This window comes from Leucoraja erinacea, unplaced genomic scaffold, assembly GCF_028641065.1.
Source record: "Leucoraja erinacea ecotype New England unplaced genomic scaffold, Leri_hhj_1 Leri_708S, whole genome shotgun sequence".
Classification (NCBI taxonomy): Eukaryota; Metazoa; Chordata; class Chondrichthyes; order Rajiformes; family Rajidae; genus Leucoraja; species Leucoraja erinaceus.
The window spans coordinates 1-17,597 of record NW_026576628.1 but is presented as its reverse complement, the minus strand read 5'-3'; the positions used below and the strand labels follow the sequence as shown (position 1 = coordinate 17,597).

The following is a 17,597-nucleotide window of genomic DNA, read 5'->3' as shown; positions in this document are numbered from 1 at the left end:
TTCCTCAAATTAGATGACCAAAACTGTACACAATACTCTAGATGTGGTCTCACCAGAGCTCTATACTGAAATCCTCGTTATAAAGGCCAACATTCCATTTGCTTTCTTCACTGCCTGCTGTACCTATAGGCCAACTTTCAGTGACCGGTGTACAAGGACACTCAGGTTTCGCTGCACCTCCCCCTTACCTAACGTAACCCCAAAAGATAATTATCTGCCCCCTTGTTTTTGCCACCAAAGTGGATAACCTCACATTTATCTATATTATACTGCATCTGCCACGCATCTGCCCACTAACTCAACCTGAACAGTTCACCCTGAAACCTCCAAACATCCTCTTCATTGATATATATGGTAAACAGATGCGGCTCCAACATCGAGCCTTGCGGCACTCCAGTCGCCACTGCCTGCCATTCTGAAAAGGACCCGTTCACTCCTTTTCTTTGCTTCCGGTCTGCGAACCAATTTTCTATCCATGTCAAACCCTTACCCCCAATACCAGGTGCTCTAAGTTTAGTAACCGGTCTCCTGTGCGGGACCTTATCAAAGGCTTTCTGAAAGTCTAGATACACTACATCCACTGGCACCCCTTCATCCATTTTACTTGTCACATCCTCAAATAATTCCAGAAGATTAGTCAAGCATGATTTCACTTTCAAAAATCCTTGTTGACTTGGACTAATAGAAACATAGAAAATAGGTGTAGGAGGAGGCCATTCGGCCCTTCAAGCCTGCACCGCCGTTCAATATGATCATGGCTGATCATCCAACTCAGTATCCCATCCCTGCCTTCTCTCCATACTCCCTTTGGCCACAAGGGCCACATCTAACTCTCTTAAATATAGCCAATGAACCTGGCCTCAACTAACTTCTGTGGCAGAGAATTCCAGAGATTCATCGCTCTCTGTATGAAAAATGTTTTTCTCATCTCGGTCCTAAAAGATTTCCCCCTTATCCTTAAACTGTGGCCCCTTGTTCTGGACTTCCCCAACATCGGGAACAGTCTTCCTGCATCTAGCCTGTCCAACCCCTTAAGAATTTTGTAAGCTTCTAAATTCTAGCGAGTACAAGCCGAGTCTCTCCAGTCTTTCTTCATATGAAAGTCCTGACATCCCTGGAATCAGTCTGGTGAACCTCCTCTGTACTCCCTCTATGGCAAGAATGTCTTTCCTCAGATTAGGAGGCCAAAACTGTACACAATACTCCAGGTGTGGTCTCACCAAGACCCTCTACAACTGCAGTAGAACCTCCCTGCACCTATACTCAAATCCTTTTGCTATGAATGCTAACATACCATTCGCTTTCTTCACAGCATGCTGCACCTGCATGCCTACCTTCAATGACTGGTGTACCACGACACCCAGGTCTCGCTGCATCTCCCCTTTTCCTAATCAGCCACCATTCAGATAATGGTCTACTTTCCTGTTTTTGCCAACAAAGTGGATAACCACACATTTGTCCACATTATACTGCATCTGCCATGCATTTGCCCACTCACCCAACCTATCCAAGTCACCTTGCAGCCTCCTAGCATCCTCCTCACAGCTAACACTGCCCCCCAGCTTCGTGTCATCCGTAAACTTGGAGATGTTGCATTCAATTCCCTCATCCAGATCATTAATATATATTGTAAATAGCTGGGGTCCCAGCACTGAGCCTTGCCGTACTCCACTAGTAACTGCCTGCAATTCTGAAAAGGACCCGTTTACTCCTCCTCTTTGCTTCCTGTCTGCCAGCCAGTTCTCTATCCACATCAATACTGAACCCCCAATATCGTGTGCTTTAAGTTTGCATACTAATCTCTTAAGTGGGACCTTGTCGAAAGCCTTCTGAAAGTACAGATATAACACATCCACTGGTTCTCCCTTATCCACTCCACTAGTTACATCCTCAAAAAATTCTATAATATTCGTCAGACATGATTTACCTTTCATAAACCATGCTGACTTTGTCCAATTAATTCACCACTTTCCAAATGTGCTGCTATCCCATCTTTAATAACTGACTCCAGAATTTTCCCCACCACCGATGTTAGACTAACTGGCCTGTAATTCCCCATTTTCTCTCTCCATCCCTTTTTAAAAAGTGGGGTTACATTAGCTACCCTCCAGTCCTCTGGAACTACTCCGGAATCTAAAGAATTTTGAAAAATTATCATTAATGCATCCACTATTTCTGCGGCTATTTCCTTATTTACTCTGGGATGCAACTTATCTGGCCCTGGGGATTTATCGGCCTTTAATCCATTCAATTTACCTCACAACACTTCCCGGCTAACCTGGATTTCACTCAGTTCCTCCATCTCATTTAACCCCTGGTCCCTTGCTATTTCCAGTAGATTATTTATGTCTTCATTAGTGAAGACAGAACCAAAGTAGTTATTCAATTGGTCTGCCATGTCATGTTCCCCATATTCAATTTGCCTGTTTCTGACTGCAAGGGTCCTGCATTTGTTTTAACTAATCTTTTCCTCTTCATATATCTATAAAAACATTTGCAGTCAGTTTTTATGTTCCCTGCCAGTTTTCTTTCAAAATCTATTTCCCCTTTCCTAATTAAGCCTTTTGTCGTCTTGTCCTTTTTTCTGAATTAACAATGTCACTCTCCATCCTAATGAGGAACTCAACCATATTACGGTCACTCTTGCCCAAGGGGCCACGCACTACAAGACTTCCTTCCTCATTACTCAATACCCAGTCTAGAATAACCTGCTCTCTCGTTGGTTCCATCTACATGTTGGTTTAGAAAACTATCCCGCATACATTCCAAGAAATCCTCTTCCTCAGCACCCCTGCCAATTTGATTCACCCAATCTATATGTAGATTGAGGTCACCCATTATAACTGTTTTACCTTTGTTGCACACATTTCTAATTTCCTGTTTGATGCCATCCCCAACTCAACTACTACTGTTAGGTGGCATGTACACAACTCCTAGCGTTTTCTGCCCCTTAGTGTTTCGCAGCTCTACCCATATCGATTCCACATCCTCCAAGCTAATGTCCTTCCTTTCTATTGGTTTAATCTCCAATATCTGCAATATCCTCCTATTTCTACTCTGACTAGCCCGTGGCACTGGTAGTAATCCAGAGATTATTACCTTTGAGGTCCTACTTTTAAGTTTATAGAAACATAGAAAGTAGGTGCAGGAGTAGGCCATTCGGCCCTTCGAGCCTGCACCGCCATTCAATATGATCATGGCATATCTCCTTGTTCCCTAAATTCACCTTGTAGGACCTCATCCCTTTTTTTACCTACATTGTTTGTGCCAATGTGCACCACAACAACTGGCTGTTCACCTTCCCCCTCAGAATGTTCTGCAGCCGTTCAGTGACATCCCTGACCCTTGCACAAGGGAGGCAACATACCATCCTGGAGTCTCGTTTGCGCCCGCAGAGACGCCTATCTATTCCCCTTACAATTGAATCCCGTATTACTATTGCCCTTCCACTCTTTATCCTCCCCTCCTGTGCCACAGTGCCACCCATGGTGCCATGAACTTGGCTGCTGCTGTCTTCCCCTGATGAGACATCTCCCCAACAGTATCCAAAATGGTATACCTGTTTAGGAGGGATATAACCGCAGGGGACTCCTGCACTACATGCCTCCTGCTATCCAAGTGCCCCATTATTACCTCTTTAATAATTGATTCCAGCATCTTTCCCACCACCGAAGTCAGGCTAACTGGTCTGTAATTCCCGTTCCTCTCTCGCTCCTTTCTTGAAAAGTGGGATAACATTAGCTACCCTCCAATCCACAGGAACTGATCCTGAATCTATTGAACATTGGAAAATGATCGCCAATGCGTCCACTATTTCTAGAGCCACCTCCCTGATGACCCTTGGATGCAGACCATCAGGCCCAGGGGATTTATCATCCTTCAGTCCCATTAGCCTACCCAATACTATTTCTCGCCTAATGAACATTTATTTCAGTTCCTCTACCCCCTTAGATCCTCTGTCCTCCAGTACATCTAGGAGATTGTTTGTGTCTTCCTTAGACAGATCCGAAGTACCTATTCAACTCTTCTGCCATTTCCTTGTTGCCCATAATAATTTCACCCGTGTCTGCATTCAAGGGACCCACAATTGGCTTTACTACTCTTTTTCCCTTAACATATCTAAAGAAGCTCTGCATGAGACGGAGGTACAGATACGTAGAGAGATTACTGAATGATGACAAAGAGGCAGCATTGCCTTTTTGTGCGTGACTTTAACTTCCTGCTGTATGGTATTCAGTGCAAAATACTTAGGTGGATCATAAATTATTATGTGTATCCAAGAACATTCACAAACAGTATGTGAATAGTCCAATTCGAGTCGGCTAGAATAGTTCAACAGTCTAGTATGCGGATGGTCGAATTCCATACCTCTGTTGGAAAACGAGCTGAGCCAGGTGACTCAATAAACTGTGGACATTGCAAATGTGAGCAGTGAGCAAACTGTTGGAGAACGGGAGAGTATCTAATGTTCATTAGTTTAAGATGCAAGTAGAGAAAATTCAGGCACTTATAGGGCGGTTAGCAATACTTCAGTGGTAGGAAAGCTATTTAAGATAATTCTTCGGGAAAGGATTGATTCCCATTTTGGAAAAGAGTCTCTTTATTGGGGACATGGCTTCATACGTGGCAGATGGCATCCTACTTATGTGATCGGGCTTTTTGAGGAGATTACGATGATCGGTGGTGGTTGTTATTCTACGTGGATTTTTGGAAGGTGTTTGATAGATACTCTGGTAGCCCGATTCAGAAGAATAAGATGCATGGGAATGACAGTGACTTGGTTGTATGGATTCCCAAATGGATCACAGTGGATTATGTTGGAAGGACATCATTCAAAATGCAGGCCAATGCCCAGTGGAATTCCGCTGGGATCTTTGTTGGAACCTCTGTTGCTCAAGAGACAGACAGAGTGAAACAGTGTGGAAACAGGGCCTTGAGCCCAACTTCCCCACACTGGCCAACATGTCCTAGCACCACCTGCCTGCGTTTGGTCCATATCCTTCCAAACCTGTCCCATCCATGTACCTGTCTAACAGTTTCTTAAACATTGGGAGAGTATCAGCCTCAACTACCTCCCCTGGCAGCTTGTTTCATACACTCACCACCCTTTGAGTGAAAAAGTTACCCCCCGGATTCCTATTAAATCTTTTCCCTTCACCTTGAACCTATGACCTCTGGTCCTCGACTCCCCTACTCTGGGCAAGAGATTCTGTGCATCTACCCAATTTATTCCTCATGATTTTATACCCCTCTATAAGATCACCTTGAGCTCCACGGAATAGAGACCCAACCTACTCAAGCTCCCCCTATAGCTCATCCTGGCACCGTCCTCGTAAATCATCTCTGACCTTTCAAGCTTGACAAAAACGTATCTATAACATGGTGCCCAGAACTGAACATGACACTCTGTAGTCTCACCAACGTCTTGTACAGGGCCTGTCCTACTTGGGCGTTATTTGCGCGTCATTTACGCGACATCATTTACGCGCCATGACGCACGATTTTGGGATTCTCAAAATCCTCGCGCAACACTAGTGTGACACACAAATGACGCCCAAGTGAGACAGGCCCTTACAACTCCAATATGACCTCCCAACTTCTATACTCAAAATTCTGACTGATGAAGGCCAATGTACCAAAATATTTTTTGACCACCTTATCTACCTGTGTCTAGACAGTCAAGGAACCATGCACCAGGCCTCTCCTCCACAACACTCCCCAGAAACCTACCATTTACTGTGTAGGTCCTGCCTTTGTTAGACGTCCCAAAATGCAACACGTCACATTTCTCTGGATTAAATACCATCAACCATTCCTCAGCCCACCTGACCAATCAATCAATATCCTGCTGCAATCTTTCATAACTATCTTCACTATCTTAAAAATCACCCACTTTTGTATCATCGGCAAATTTACTAATCTTGCCCTATATGTTCTCATCCAAATCATTGACGTCAACAAAATAGAGAGAGTGCAGAGGAGATTTACTAGAATGTTGCCTGGGTTTCAACAACTAAGTTACAGAGATAGGTTGAATAAGTTAGGTCTTTATTCTCTGGAGCGCAGAAGGTTAAGGGGGGACTTGATAGGTCTTTAAAATGATGAGAGGGTTGGACAGAGTTGATGTGGACAATCTTTTCCCTTTTAGAATAGGGAAGATTCAAACAAGAGGACATGACTTCAGAATTAAGGGACAGAAGTTTAGGGGTAATATGAGGGGGAATTTCTTTACTCAGAGAGTGGTATCGGTGTGGAATGAGCTTCCAGTGGAAGTGGTGGAGGCAGGTTCATTGGTATCATTTAAAAATAAATTGGATAGGCATATGGATGAGAAGGGAATGGAGGGTTATGGTACGAGTGCAGGCAGGTGGGACTAAGGGGAAAAAATTTGTTCAGCACGGACTTGTAGGGCCGAGATGGCCTGTTTCCGTGCTGTAATTGTTATATGGTTATATGGTTATTGATGTCGATGACAAACTATAACGGGCCCAGCCACGAACCCTGAGACACACCACTAGTCACAGGCCTCCAGTCCAAGAATCAACCTTCCATCATCACACTCTGCTTCGATCCATTCACCTATCTCTCCTTGGATCCCATGCGATCTAACCTTTCATAGCAGCCTACCATGCGGAACCTTGTCGAATGCCTTAATAAAATCTACAGCTCTGCTCTCATCGACCTTTTTGGTCACGTCTTCAAAAATACAATCAGATTTGTGAGACACGACCTCCCACGTACAATCCATGCTGAGTATTCCTATTCAGCCCTTGCCCACCCAAATGCCTATATAACCTATCCCTCAGAATACTCTGGTAACTTTCCAAGCACAGATGTTAAGCCCACCGGCCTACAATTCCCAGCATTTTCCCTACAGCCCTTCTTGAATAGAGGCACAATATTTGCCACCCTGCAGTCTTCCGGCTCCTTCCCTGTAATTAAGGACGACTGGTAAATTTCAACCAGGGCTCCCGCAATTTCCTCTCTAGTTTCCCACAACATCCTCGGATATATATGATGAGGCCCTGGAGATATTTGTCTAACTTCAAACATGATGATACCTTCAGTACTTCTTCGATGGTAACACTGACTGCTCTCAAGCCACTTCCATTGACTGCCCCAAGTTCCTCCGTCCTACTGTCTTTCTCTTCGGTAAATACAGAGGAGAAATACTCACTGAGGACCTTGCCCATCTCCTGTGGTCCACACAGAGATGACCGCTTTGTTTCCTGAAAGGTCCCATTCTCTCTCTAGTTACCCTTTTTTCCCCTTATGTATTAATAAAATCTTTTGTGATTGGCCTTAATGCTACTTGGAGCTATCTCCTACCCCTTTTTTTGCCCTTCTGATTTCCTTTAACGGTTTACTCCTTAGTTCCTGAAACTCCTCCAGAGATACACTGTCCCGTACATCCTTGTTTATGACCAATGCATTAATTCCCCTCGTCAGCTAAGCTTCCTTTCATTTGCCTGCTTTGCCCTTCACTCTAACAGGGATGTACATATCCTGAGCTTTTGTCAGCACACTTTTAAAAAGATCCCACTTGGCTGATGTTCCTTTTCCCTAAAAAAACCTGCTCCAGTCAACTTGATCGAGACCTTCTCTCATACCCTCAGAATTGGCCTTTCCCCAGTTGAGCATTTTCGTACATCCTTCTGTCCCTATCCATAAATATCTTAAGCCTAATCGAACTGGTCCCAAAAGGCTCCTCCACAAACACTTCATTAACTTGCCCTTCCCAATTTCCTAATGCTCGATCCAGTGTTGACCTCTCACGTGTGGAGGCCTCTACATACTTCTTAAGAAAATTCTCCTGAGCACTTTTGAGGACCCCATTTAAATCCCCCACACTATGATTTCCCCAGTCTACATTGGGAAAGTTAAAATCCCCTACTACAACAATCTTATTTGACCTGCAGCTGTCTGCAATCTCCTGGCACATTTGTTCTTCTAATTCCCGTTGACTATTCGGGGGTCTGTAGTACACCCCCAACAAGGTGATCATCCCTTTCTTGTTCCTCAGCTCCACCCATATAGCCTCACTAGACGAACCGTCTGTAATGTCACCTCTGAACACTGCCATGACATCCTCCTTAACCAACAATGCAACCCCCTCTTCTTTTCCCTCACCCCTGTCTCTCCTGAAGCTCCTGTACCCCGGGAACATTGAGCTTTCAGTCCTGCCCCTCTCTTAACCAGGTTTCTGTAATGGCTGCAACATCCCAGTGACTCATACCTATCCATGCCCAAAGCTCATCTACCTTGCCCGTCAGGCCCCTGGCATTAAAATACGTGCAGTTTAAACCTACGCTCGCTCTCCACCTTTCATCTGCCTATTCTGTCCACTAACCTTTCCGTCCCTACCCTCCATACCAACTTCTAACCTCTCACCTGCCGCTGTCCTGCATGAGATCCCACCCTCCTGCCAATCTAGTTTAAACTCCACACGTGTAGCATTAGCAAACCTGCCCGATAAATGTCTTGGACGCAAACGAAGATGGATTGGTTAGTAAGTTTGCAGATGACAACAGGACTGGTGGGGTATCAGTCTGATGTTATTGATATGGATGAGGGGATTGAAGGCTTTGTGGTCGTTTTTGGGGATGATACGAAAATAGGTAGAGGGGCAGATAGTGTAGAGAAAGCAAGGACTCTGTACAGGTTGGGAGAATGGGCAGAAAAGTGGCAGATGGAATATAGTGCAGCAAAGTGTGGAGTGATGCATGTTAGTGGTAGGAATAAAGGCGTGGACTATTTTCTAACTGGAAAGAATCCAGAAATAGGAGCTGCAAAGGGACTTGGGAGTGCACGTGCAGAATTTCCAAAAGGTTAATCTGCAGGTCGAATCAGTAGTAAAGAAAGCAAACTGAATGCTAGCATTTATTTCAAGAGGGCTTGTATACAAAAACAGGGATGTAATGTTGAGGCTCTATAAGGAGCTGATAATGCCGCATTTGGAATATTGTAATTGTGGGCACCATATCTGAGGCACCATATCTGAGGAAGGATGTGCTGGCTCTGGGGATGGTCCAGAGGAGGTTTACATGAATGGTATTTATTTAAGTTATTTTTTAAGGCCGAGGTAATAGATTATTGATTAGTTCAGGTGTCAGACGTTATGGCGAGAAGGCAACAGAATGGGGTTCAGAGGAAGAGATAGATCAGCCATGATTGAATGGCCAAATTCTACTCGACTGCAAGGGCCAGGAAGCGAGCGGGCAAGATCATCTGTGACCCCTCTCACCCTGGCCACAAACGCTTTGAATCACTTCCCTCTGGAAGGTGACTCCGGTTTGTCAAAGCTGCCACAGCCAGACATGAAAACAGTTTTTTTCCACGAGTAGTTGCTCTACTCAACAGCCAAAAATCTGTAGCCTCCCTTTGATCTGGTATTTTGCTGGTTCACATGCTTGATTAATGGTGTTTTATTATTAATGTTTTATTATTATTAATGTTTAGTGTTTTCTGAGTCATTCGTAACTGTCACTGTATGTCATGTTGTTACTTGTGGGTGGAACACCAAGGCAAATTCCTTGTATGTGAATACTTGGCCAATAAACTTACTTACTTACATGCTATCACTTATGACCTGATGATGGAAAGACTGTCACTGTATACAGCGGGACATGGATCAGCTACAAAAATGGGGGGAATATTCGAGTTAAAAGCTGAGCAAGGGCTCAGAGGAGTTGTAATTTGCCGATTAGAATTCAGAGGGTAAATATATAATGGCAAGATCCTGCACTGCACCGATGCACAGCGATTTTGGGGTCCATATCTCATTGAAAGCAGCAACGCAAGTAGATAGAGTGGTAAAGAAAGGAATGGTATGCTTGCCTTCACTGTTGGGGGCACTGAGTATAAGCGTCCGAAGGTCATAGTGCAACGTTACAGGACTTTGTTGAGGCTGAATCTGGAGTACGGGGTGCTTTTCTGATTGCTCCAGTACAGGAAGAATGTGGGTGCTTTGGAAATGGTGCAGAGTCTTTTTCCAAGGATAATCCATGGCTTATCCAGGAGGTGAGCTTGGATAATCTTAGATAGTTTACTTTACAAAAGGCAGTGTGATGAAAGAGAATTATACAACATAGTTGTGATTTTTTTTTTTTTTTTCCAGGAATGCAAATATCAAATTCCAGAAACATAGCTTTGAGGTGACAGGAGCAGAGTTGATGCAGGTTTCACAATATTAGGAGATAAAATAATGAATTGCAAATGGTACTGTACAAAACAGGCACAAAGTGCAGGAGTAACTCAGCCAGTCAGGCAGCATCCCTGGAGTTCATGGACCGGTTACATTTCTGATGGATAGTTAACATTTCATCTACTTTCTCTTGTGACTCGTTCCATTCACCCACCACCCTGCACAAAAAAGTTGCCCGTCGGATTTTGATTAAATCTTCCCCTTCTTAACAAACTTATGCTCTCTGGTTCTGGAATCGCCTTCTTTGGTAGAAGAAGTTTCGTAATAAGGTGGATTAGTTGAATGTGCAGATAGCTATTAATGACTATGATATAGTTGGGATCACGGAGACATGCCTCCAGGGTGACCAAGGGAGCTGAACATACAGGGATATTCAATATTCAGGAGGGATAGACAGAAAGGAAAAGGAGGTGGGGCAGCGTTACTGATTAGAGAGGGGATTAATGCAATGGAAAGGAAGGACATTAGTTTGGAGGATGTGAAATCGGTATGGGTAGAGCTGCGAAACACTAAGGGGCAGAAAACGCTGGTGGGTGTTGTGTACAGGCCACCTAACAGTAGTAGTGAAGTTGGAGATGGTATCAAACAGGAAATTCGAAATGCGTGCGACAAAGGCAAAACAGTTATAATGGGTGACTTCAATCTATATATAGATTGGCTGAATCAAATTGGCAGGGGTGCTGATGAAGAGGATTTCTTGGAATGTATGCGGGATAGTTATCTAAATCAAACATGTAGAGGAACCAACGAAAGAGCAGGCTATTTTAGACTGGGTATTGAGTAATGAGGAAGGGTTAGTTAGCAATCTTGTTGTACGTGCCCCCTTGGGCAAGAGTGACCATAATATGGTTGAGTTCTTCATTAGGATGGAGAGTGACATTGTTAATTCAGAAACAATGGTTCTGAACTTAAAGAAAGGTAACTTTGAGGGTATGAGACGTGAATTGGCCAAGATTGACTGGCAATTAATTCTAAAAGGGTTGACGGTGGATATGCAATGGAAGACATTTAAAGACTGCATGGATGAACTACAAAAATTGTTCATACCAGTTTGGCAAAAGAATAAATCAGGGAAGGTAGTACATCCATGGATAACAAGGGAAATCAGGGATAGTATCAAAGCGAAGGATGATGCGTACAAATTAGCCAGAAAAAGCAGCATACTGGAGGACTGGGAGAAATTCAAAGACCAGCAGAGGAGGACAAAGGGCTTAATTAGGAAAGGGAAAATAGATTATGAAAGAAAACTGGCAGGGAACATAAAAACTGACTGCAAATGTTTTTATAGATATGTGAAAAGAAAGAGATTAGTTAAAACAAATGTAGGTCCCTTGCAGTCAGAAACAGGTGAGTTGATCATGGGGAACAAGGATATGGCGGAACAATTGAATAACTACTTTGGTTCCGTCTTCACTAAGGAAGACATAAATAATTTGCCGGAAATAGCAGGGGACTGCTGGTCAAAGGAGTTGGAGGAATTGAGTGAAATCCAGGTTAGCCGGGAAGTGGTGTTGGGTAAATTGCATGAATTAAAGGCCGATAAATCCCCAGGGCCAGACAGGCTGCATCCCAGAGTACTTAAGGAAGTAGCTCCAGAAATAGTGGATGCATTAGTAATAATCTTTCAAAACTCTTTAGATTCTGGAGTAGTTCCTGAAGATTGGCGGGTAGCAAACGTAACCCCACTTTTTAAGAAGGGAGGGAGAGAGAAAATGGGGAATTACAGACCAGTTAGTCTAACATCGGTAGTGGGGAAACTGCTGTAGTCAGTTATTAAAGATGGGATAGCAGCACATTTGGAAAGTGGTGAAATCATTGGACAAAGTCAGCATGGATTTACGAATCATGTAAATCATGTCTGAAGAATCTTATAGAATGTTTCGAGGATGTAACTAGTAGCGTGGATAGGGGAGACACAGTGGATGTGGTGTATCTCGACTTCCAGAAGGCTTTCGACAAGGTCCCACATACGAGATTAGTATACAAACTTAAAGCACAAGGCATTGGGGGTTCAGTATTGATGTGGATAGAGAACTGGCTGGCAAACAGGAAGCAAATAGTAGGAGTAAACGTGTCCTTTTCACAATGGCGGGCAGTGACTAGTGGGGTACCGCAAGGCTCAGTGCTGGGACCCCAGCTATTTACAATATATATTAATGATCTGGATGAGAGAATTGAAGGCAATATCTCCAAGTTTGCGTATGACACTAAGCTGGGGGGCAGTGTTAGCTGTGAGGAGGATGCTAGGAGACTGCAAGGTGACTTGGATAGGTTGGGTGAGTGGGCAAATGTTTGGCAGATGAAGTATAATGTGGATAAATGTGAGGTTATCCATTTTGGTGGCAAAAACGGGAAAGCAGACTATTATCTAAATGGTGGCCGATTGGGAAAGGGGGAGATGCAGCGAGACCTGGGTGTCATGGTACACCAGTCATTGAACGTAGGCATGCAGGTGCAGCAGGCAGTAAAGAAAGCGAATGGTATGTTAGCTTTCATTGCAAAAGGATTTGAGTATAGGAGCAGGGAGGTTCTACTGCAGTTGTACAGGGTCTTGGTGAGACCACATCTGGAGTATTGCGTACAGTTTTGGTCTCCAAATCTGAGGAAGGACATTATTGCCATAGAGAGGGTGCAGAGACAGTTCACCAGACTGATTCCTGGGATATCAGGTCTGTCTTATGAAGAAAGACTGGATAGACTTGGTTTATACTCTCTAGAATTTAGGAGATTGAGAGGGGATCTTATAGAAACTTACAAAATTCTTAAGGGGTTGGACAGGCTAGATGCAGGAAGATTGTTCCCGATGTTAGGGAAGTCCAGGACAAGTGGTCACAGCTTAAGGATAAGGGGGAAATCCTTTAAAACCGAGATGAGAAGAACTTTTTTCACACAGAGAGTGGTGAATCTCTGGAACTCTCTGCCACAGAGGGTAGTTGAGGCCAGTTCATTGGCTATATTTAAGAAGGAGTTAGATGTGGCCCTTGTGGCTAAGGGGATCAGGGGGTATGGAGAGAAGGCAGGTACAGGATACTGAGTTGGATGATCAGCCATGATCATATTGAATGGCGGTGCAGGCTCGAAGGGCCGAATGGCCTACTCCTGCACCTAATTTCTATGTTTCTATGTTTCTAATCTGTGCATTAAATGCCTCCTCGTTATTTTAATCTCCTCTAAAATAACTCCCTCATGCTCTTGCGCTCCAGGAATAAAATCCAATCCTGCCAATACTCTATAGCTGCGGCCCCTCAATCCTTTGCAGTATTCTTGTAAATCTTCTCGGCATTCTTTCCAACCGAATCCAACTTGCTTGTCTTTTTTGAGGAATGCTGGTGATTGTTGACGTACGGGCCGTGGATGTAGTCTGGCAAGGCACGTGTTGCCGGGTAAACTGATCCTTTAGATTGAGGTGTATGGGATCCATGGTGATTTGGTAGCTTGGATTCTGATCAGGCTTACCCACAAAAAATCAGAAGGGCGTTATCAGTTTAGTTCTAGTTTTGCAATACAGCGCGGAAACAGGCGCTTCGGCCCATTGGGTCGAGGCCGACCAGTGAGCCACACACATTAACACTATCCTACAAACATGAGGGACAATTTATACATTTATACCCAGCCAATTAACCTACAAACCTAAACCCCTTTGGATTGTGCGAAGAAACCGAACATCTCGGAGAAAACCCACGCAGGTCACGGGGAGAGCAGCTGGAGGTCCGATGGTGTTCCGCAATGATTTGTGCAAAGATAGTGGGATATGAGAGAGCATAGCTTTATGATCAGACAAAGAAAGGTTGGAGGTGCAGGACAATGCGCTACTCCAAGGGTACAAGCGGTGGGGAGGGGGGGGAATGGTGTTATCAAATAGGTAGCGACGGTGAAGAGGCATTTAGGAGACGCATGATTGAAGAGATTGCAGCTAAATCGATCGTGTGCAGTCACAGGAGATTAACTAGCAATCATGTATGACACAGATGTGTGGTAAAAGGGAAACGTGCCTCACTGTTCCAGGTTGTATGTCAGTAATGGGATGTGTTATAGATAAACACTGGGGATTAGCTCCATCTCCTGTCTCTCCGTCTGCTAACTGAACATTCTCTCATTTCCAGGCTGTGGGGGAATGGTCTCCCAGATTCTTGCACGGAGGATCTCGTCGCTGCTCTCAGCGCAAAGTGCTCAGTGACTGACGTGGAACTGGGATCAAACTCGTTCTCGGAGCGATCGGTCCCCGCTCTCTGCCGCCTCACACTGGCTCTCCCGAGTCTGCAGTGGATCGGGTGAGTGTTTGCCTTAATAGAAACATAGAAAATAGGTGCAGGAGGAGGCCATTCAGCCCTTCTAGCCAGCACCGCCATTCATTGTGATCATGGCTGATCGTCCCCTATCAATAACCCGTGCCTGCCTTCTCCCCATATCCCTTGACTCCACTCGCCCCTAGAGCTCTATCTAACTCTCTTAAATCTAACCAGTGACTTGGCCTCCATTGTCCTCTGTGGCAGGGAATTACATAAATTCACAACTCTCTGGGTGAAAAAGTTTTTTCTCACCTCAGTCTTAAATGACCTCCCCTTTATTCTAAGACTGTGTGTGGCCCCTGGTTCTGGACTCGACCAACATTGGGAACATTTTCCTGCATCTAGCTTGTCCAGTCCTTTTATAATTTTATATGTTTCTATAAGAAACACCCCTGATCCTTCTAAACTCCTGTGAATACAAGCCTTGTACAGGTGCACAACCTTTCATCCGGTGTTCCGAAAACCGAAAAACTCCGAAAACCGGCAATTTTTTCCAGATGTCGTCTGGGCACCAAAGCTCGCGTTTGGCGCCAAACTTGACCCGAAACGACCCACGGTCAACCCAGGTCTGTACTACTGTAGCGGCTGCCTCCTCCCCGGAGACCGGGGAGACACTTAAACATCTGTAAATCATTGCTTAAATGTTAGTCAGTTAGTTTGGAGGGCTTTTATGTGATGGGGGGGGGGGGGGGGTGAAGGGGTAAACTTTAATTCTTAGTCCCCTACCTGGTCGGAGAGGCGTGGAGCGGTCAATGCCTTACCGGGTCGCCGTGCAGTAAGCTCCGCAGCGCTGTGGCCGGTGGGGCTGCGGGCGGCGCCGGTTGTAGCTCCGACCCCGGCAACTCTACCCCTTGCCACGCATTTGCCCACTCACTCAACTTGTCCAGGTCACCCTGCAACCTCCTAACATCCTCTTCACAGTTCACACTGCCACCCAGCATTGTGTCATCCGAAAACTTGCTAGTGTTGCTCCTAATTCCCTCTACCAAATCATTAATATATTTGGTAAACAGTTGCAGCCCCAACATCGAGCCTTGTGGCACTCCACTCGCCACTGCCTGCCATTCTGAAAAGGACCAGTTCACTCCTAACCTCTTTGCTTCCGGTCTGCCAACCAATTTTCTATCTATGTCAACACCCTACCCCGAATTATTAAAGCTTTGTTTCAGACACAGGTGCATATACACATCAAACAGTACAAAGAAATACAAAGATACATTAAGAAATTGCATATTAGCCTAAAATATATATAAGCTATTGCACCAATGCCGTCTTAGCCTAGAAGTGAATCTATAGCAGCTTTTCAGAGGGCTGACTAAGGCTTCAATTATGTGGTTCTCTGACTTGTCCAGGCGACACATAAAACTAAACATCAGCTTATACCCATGTGCTCTAAATTTAGTCACCAGTCTCCCGTGCGGGACCTTATCATAGGTTCAAGAAAATGTTAATGTTCAAGAAAATTACAGTGGAGCCAGGGCCTTGTTGATCATTTATCTGTGTTGACATCCCAACCTGTGGAATTGTCTGTGGAATTCTCTGCCTCAGAGGGTAGTGTAGGCTGGTTCCCTCGATACATTCAAGAGAGCTAGATAGTGCTCTTAAAGATAGCGGAGTCAGGGGATAAGGGGAGAAGGCAGGAACGGGGTACTGATTGGGGATGATCAGCCATGATCATATTTGGGATGTAATGTTAAAATTGTACAAGGCATTGGTGAGGCCAATTCTGGAGTATGGTGTACAATTTTGGTCGCCTAATTATAGGAGGGATGTCAACAAAATAGAGAGAGTACAGAGGAGATTTACTAGAATGTTGCCTGGGTTTCAGCAACTAAGTTACAGAGAAAGGTTGAACAAGTTAGGGCTTTATTCTTTGGAGCGCAGAAGGTTAAGGGGGGACTTGATAGAGGTTTTTAAAATGATGAGAGGGATAGACAGAGTTGACGTGGAAAAGCTTTTCCCACTGAGAGTAGGGAAGATTCAAACAAGGGGACATGACATGAGAATTAAGGGACTGAAGTTTAGGGGTAACATGAGGGGGAACTTCTTTACTCAGAGAGTGGTAGCTGTGTGGAATGAGCTTCCAGTGAAGGTGGTGGAGGCAGGTTTGTTTTTATCATTTAAAAATAAATTGGATAGTTATATGGATGGGAAGGGAATGGAGGGTTATGGTCTGAGCGCAGGTATATGGGACTAGGGGAGATTATGTGATCGGCACGGACTAGAAGGTTCGAGATGGCCTGTTTCCGTGCTGTAATTGTTATATGGTTATATGGTTATATTTAATGGTGGTGCTGGCTGGAAGGGCCGAATGACCTACTCCTGCACCTATTGTCTATTGGCTATCCTAGTTTTATTGGCCCTGTTGCGCAATTTGTTAATTTCCCCTTTATTCCTCATTCTGCTTCAGGTTCTGGGGGAATCAGTTCAGTTCAAATGGAGCAAAGCAGCTGCAAGGATGCAGGCCGAAGCTGACCGTGGCGATCTGAACATCAGAATGAATTGACCGACAGTCCAAATGGTGCCAGCACAACAACCTGGCTCTCAACATCAGTAAGACCAAGGAACTAATTGTGGACTTTGGGTGGGGAAGGATGAGGACCCACAATCCTGTTCACATCAATGGAGATGGTGGAGAGGGGCAAAAACTGCTAGGTGTGCATATTCCCGAAGAACCTTCCTGGACCTAGCACACTTGTGCTATTATAAAGAAGGCACATTAGCGACTGCTTCATGAGAAGATTACAAAGGTGTCGGAAGAGGTTTCTCCTAAACTTCTACAGGTGCACGGCAGAGAGCATTCTGACAGGTTGCATCGTGGCCTGGTTCGGCAACTTGAACGTCCAGGAGCGAAAAGGTCTACAAAAAGTTGTTACCACTGCTCAGTCCATCACCGGCTTTGCTCCATCTACCGTCAAAGGAATCTATCATAGTCCCTGCCTCAAAACGGCAGCCAAAATCATCAGACCCACACCATCCTTGCCACACACTCGTTTCAGCATGGCCATCAGGAAGAATTTACAGGAGCCTGAAAACTAACGTCCAGATTCTTGAACAGCTTCTTCCCTGCAGCCATCAGGCTGTTAAACACCTCAACAAATAAG

At 44.7% G+C, this 17,597-nt stretch overlaps 1 protein-coding gene across 1 annotated transcript in view; it reads left to right on the top strand.

The window, feature by feature from the left end:
- The window catches only part of LOC129694557 (NACHT, LRR and PYD domains-containing protein 3-like), a gene marked incomplete at its 5' end in the record, with an annotated part of 28,649 nt that extends 11,058 nt beyond the window's left edge, over nucleotides 1-17,591 (top strand). Inside the window, 2 exons of the mRNA XM_055631284.1 lie at nucleotides 14,308-14,475; nucleotides 16,904-17,591. Of these exons, the coding sequence (XP_055487259.1) occupies nucleotides 14,308-14,475; nucleotides 16,904-16,982 (247 nt within the window). The remainder of the gene's footprint in view (nucleotides 1-14,307; nucleotides 14,476-16,903) is intronic.
- Between the last annotated feature and the right edge of the window lie 6 nt (nucleotides 17,592-17,597).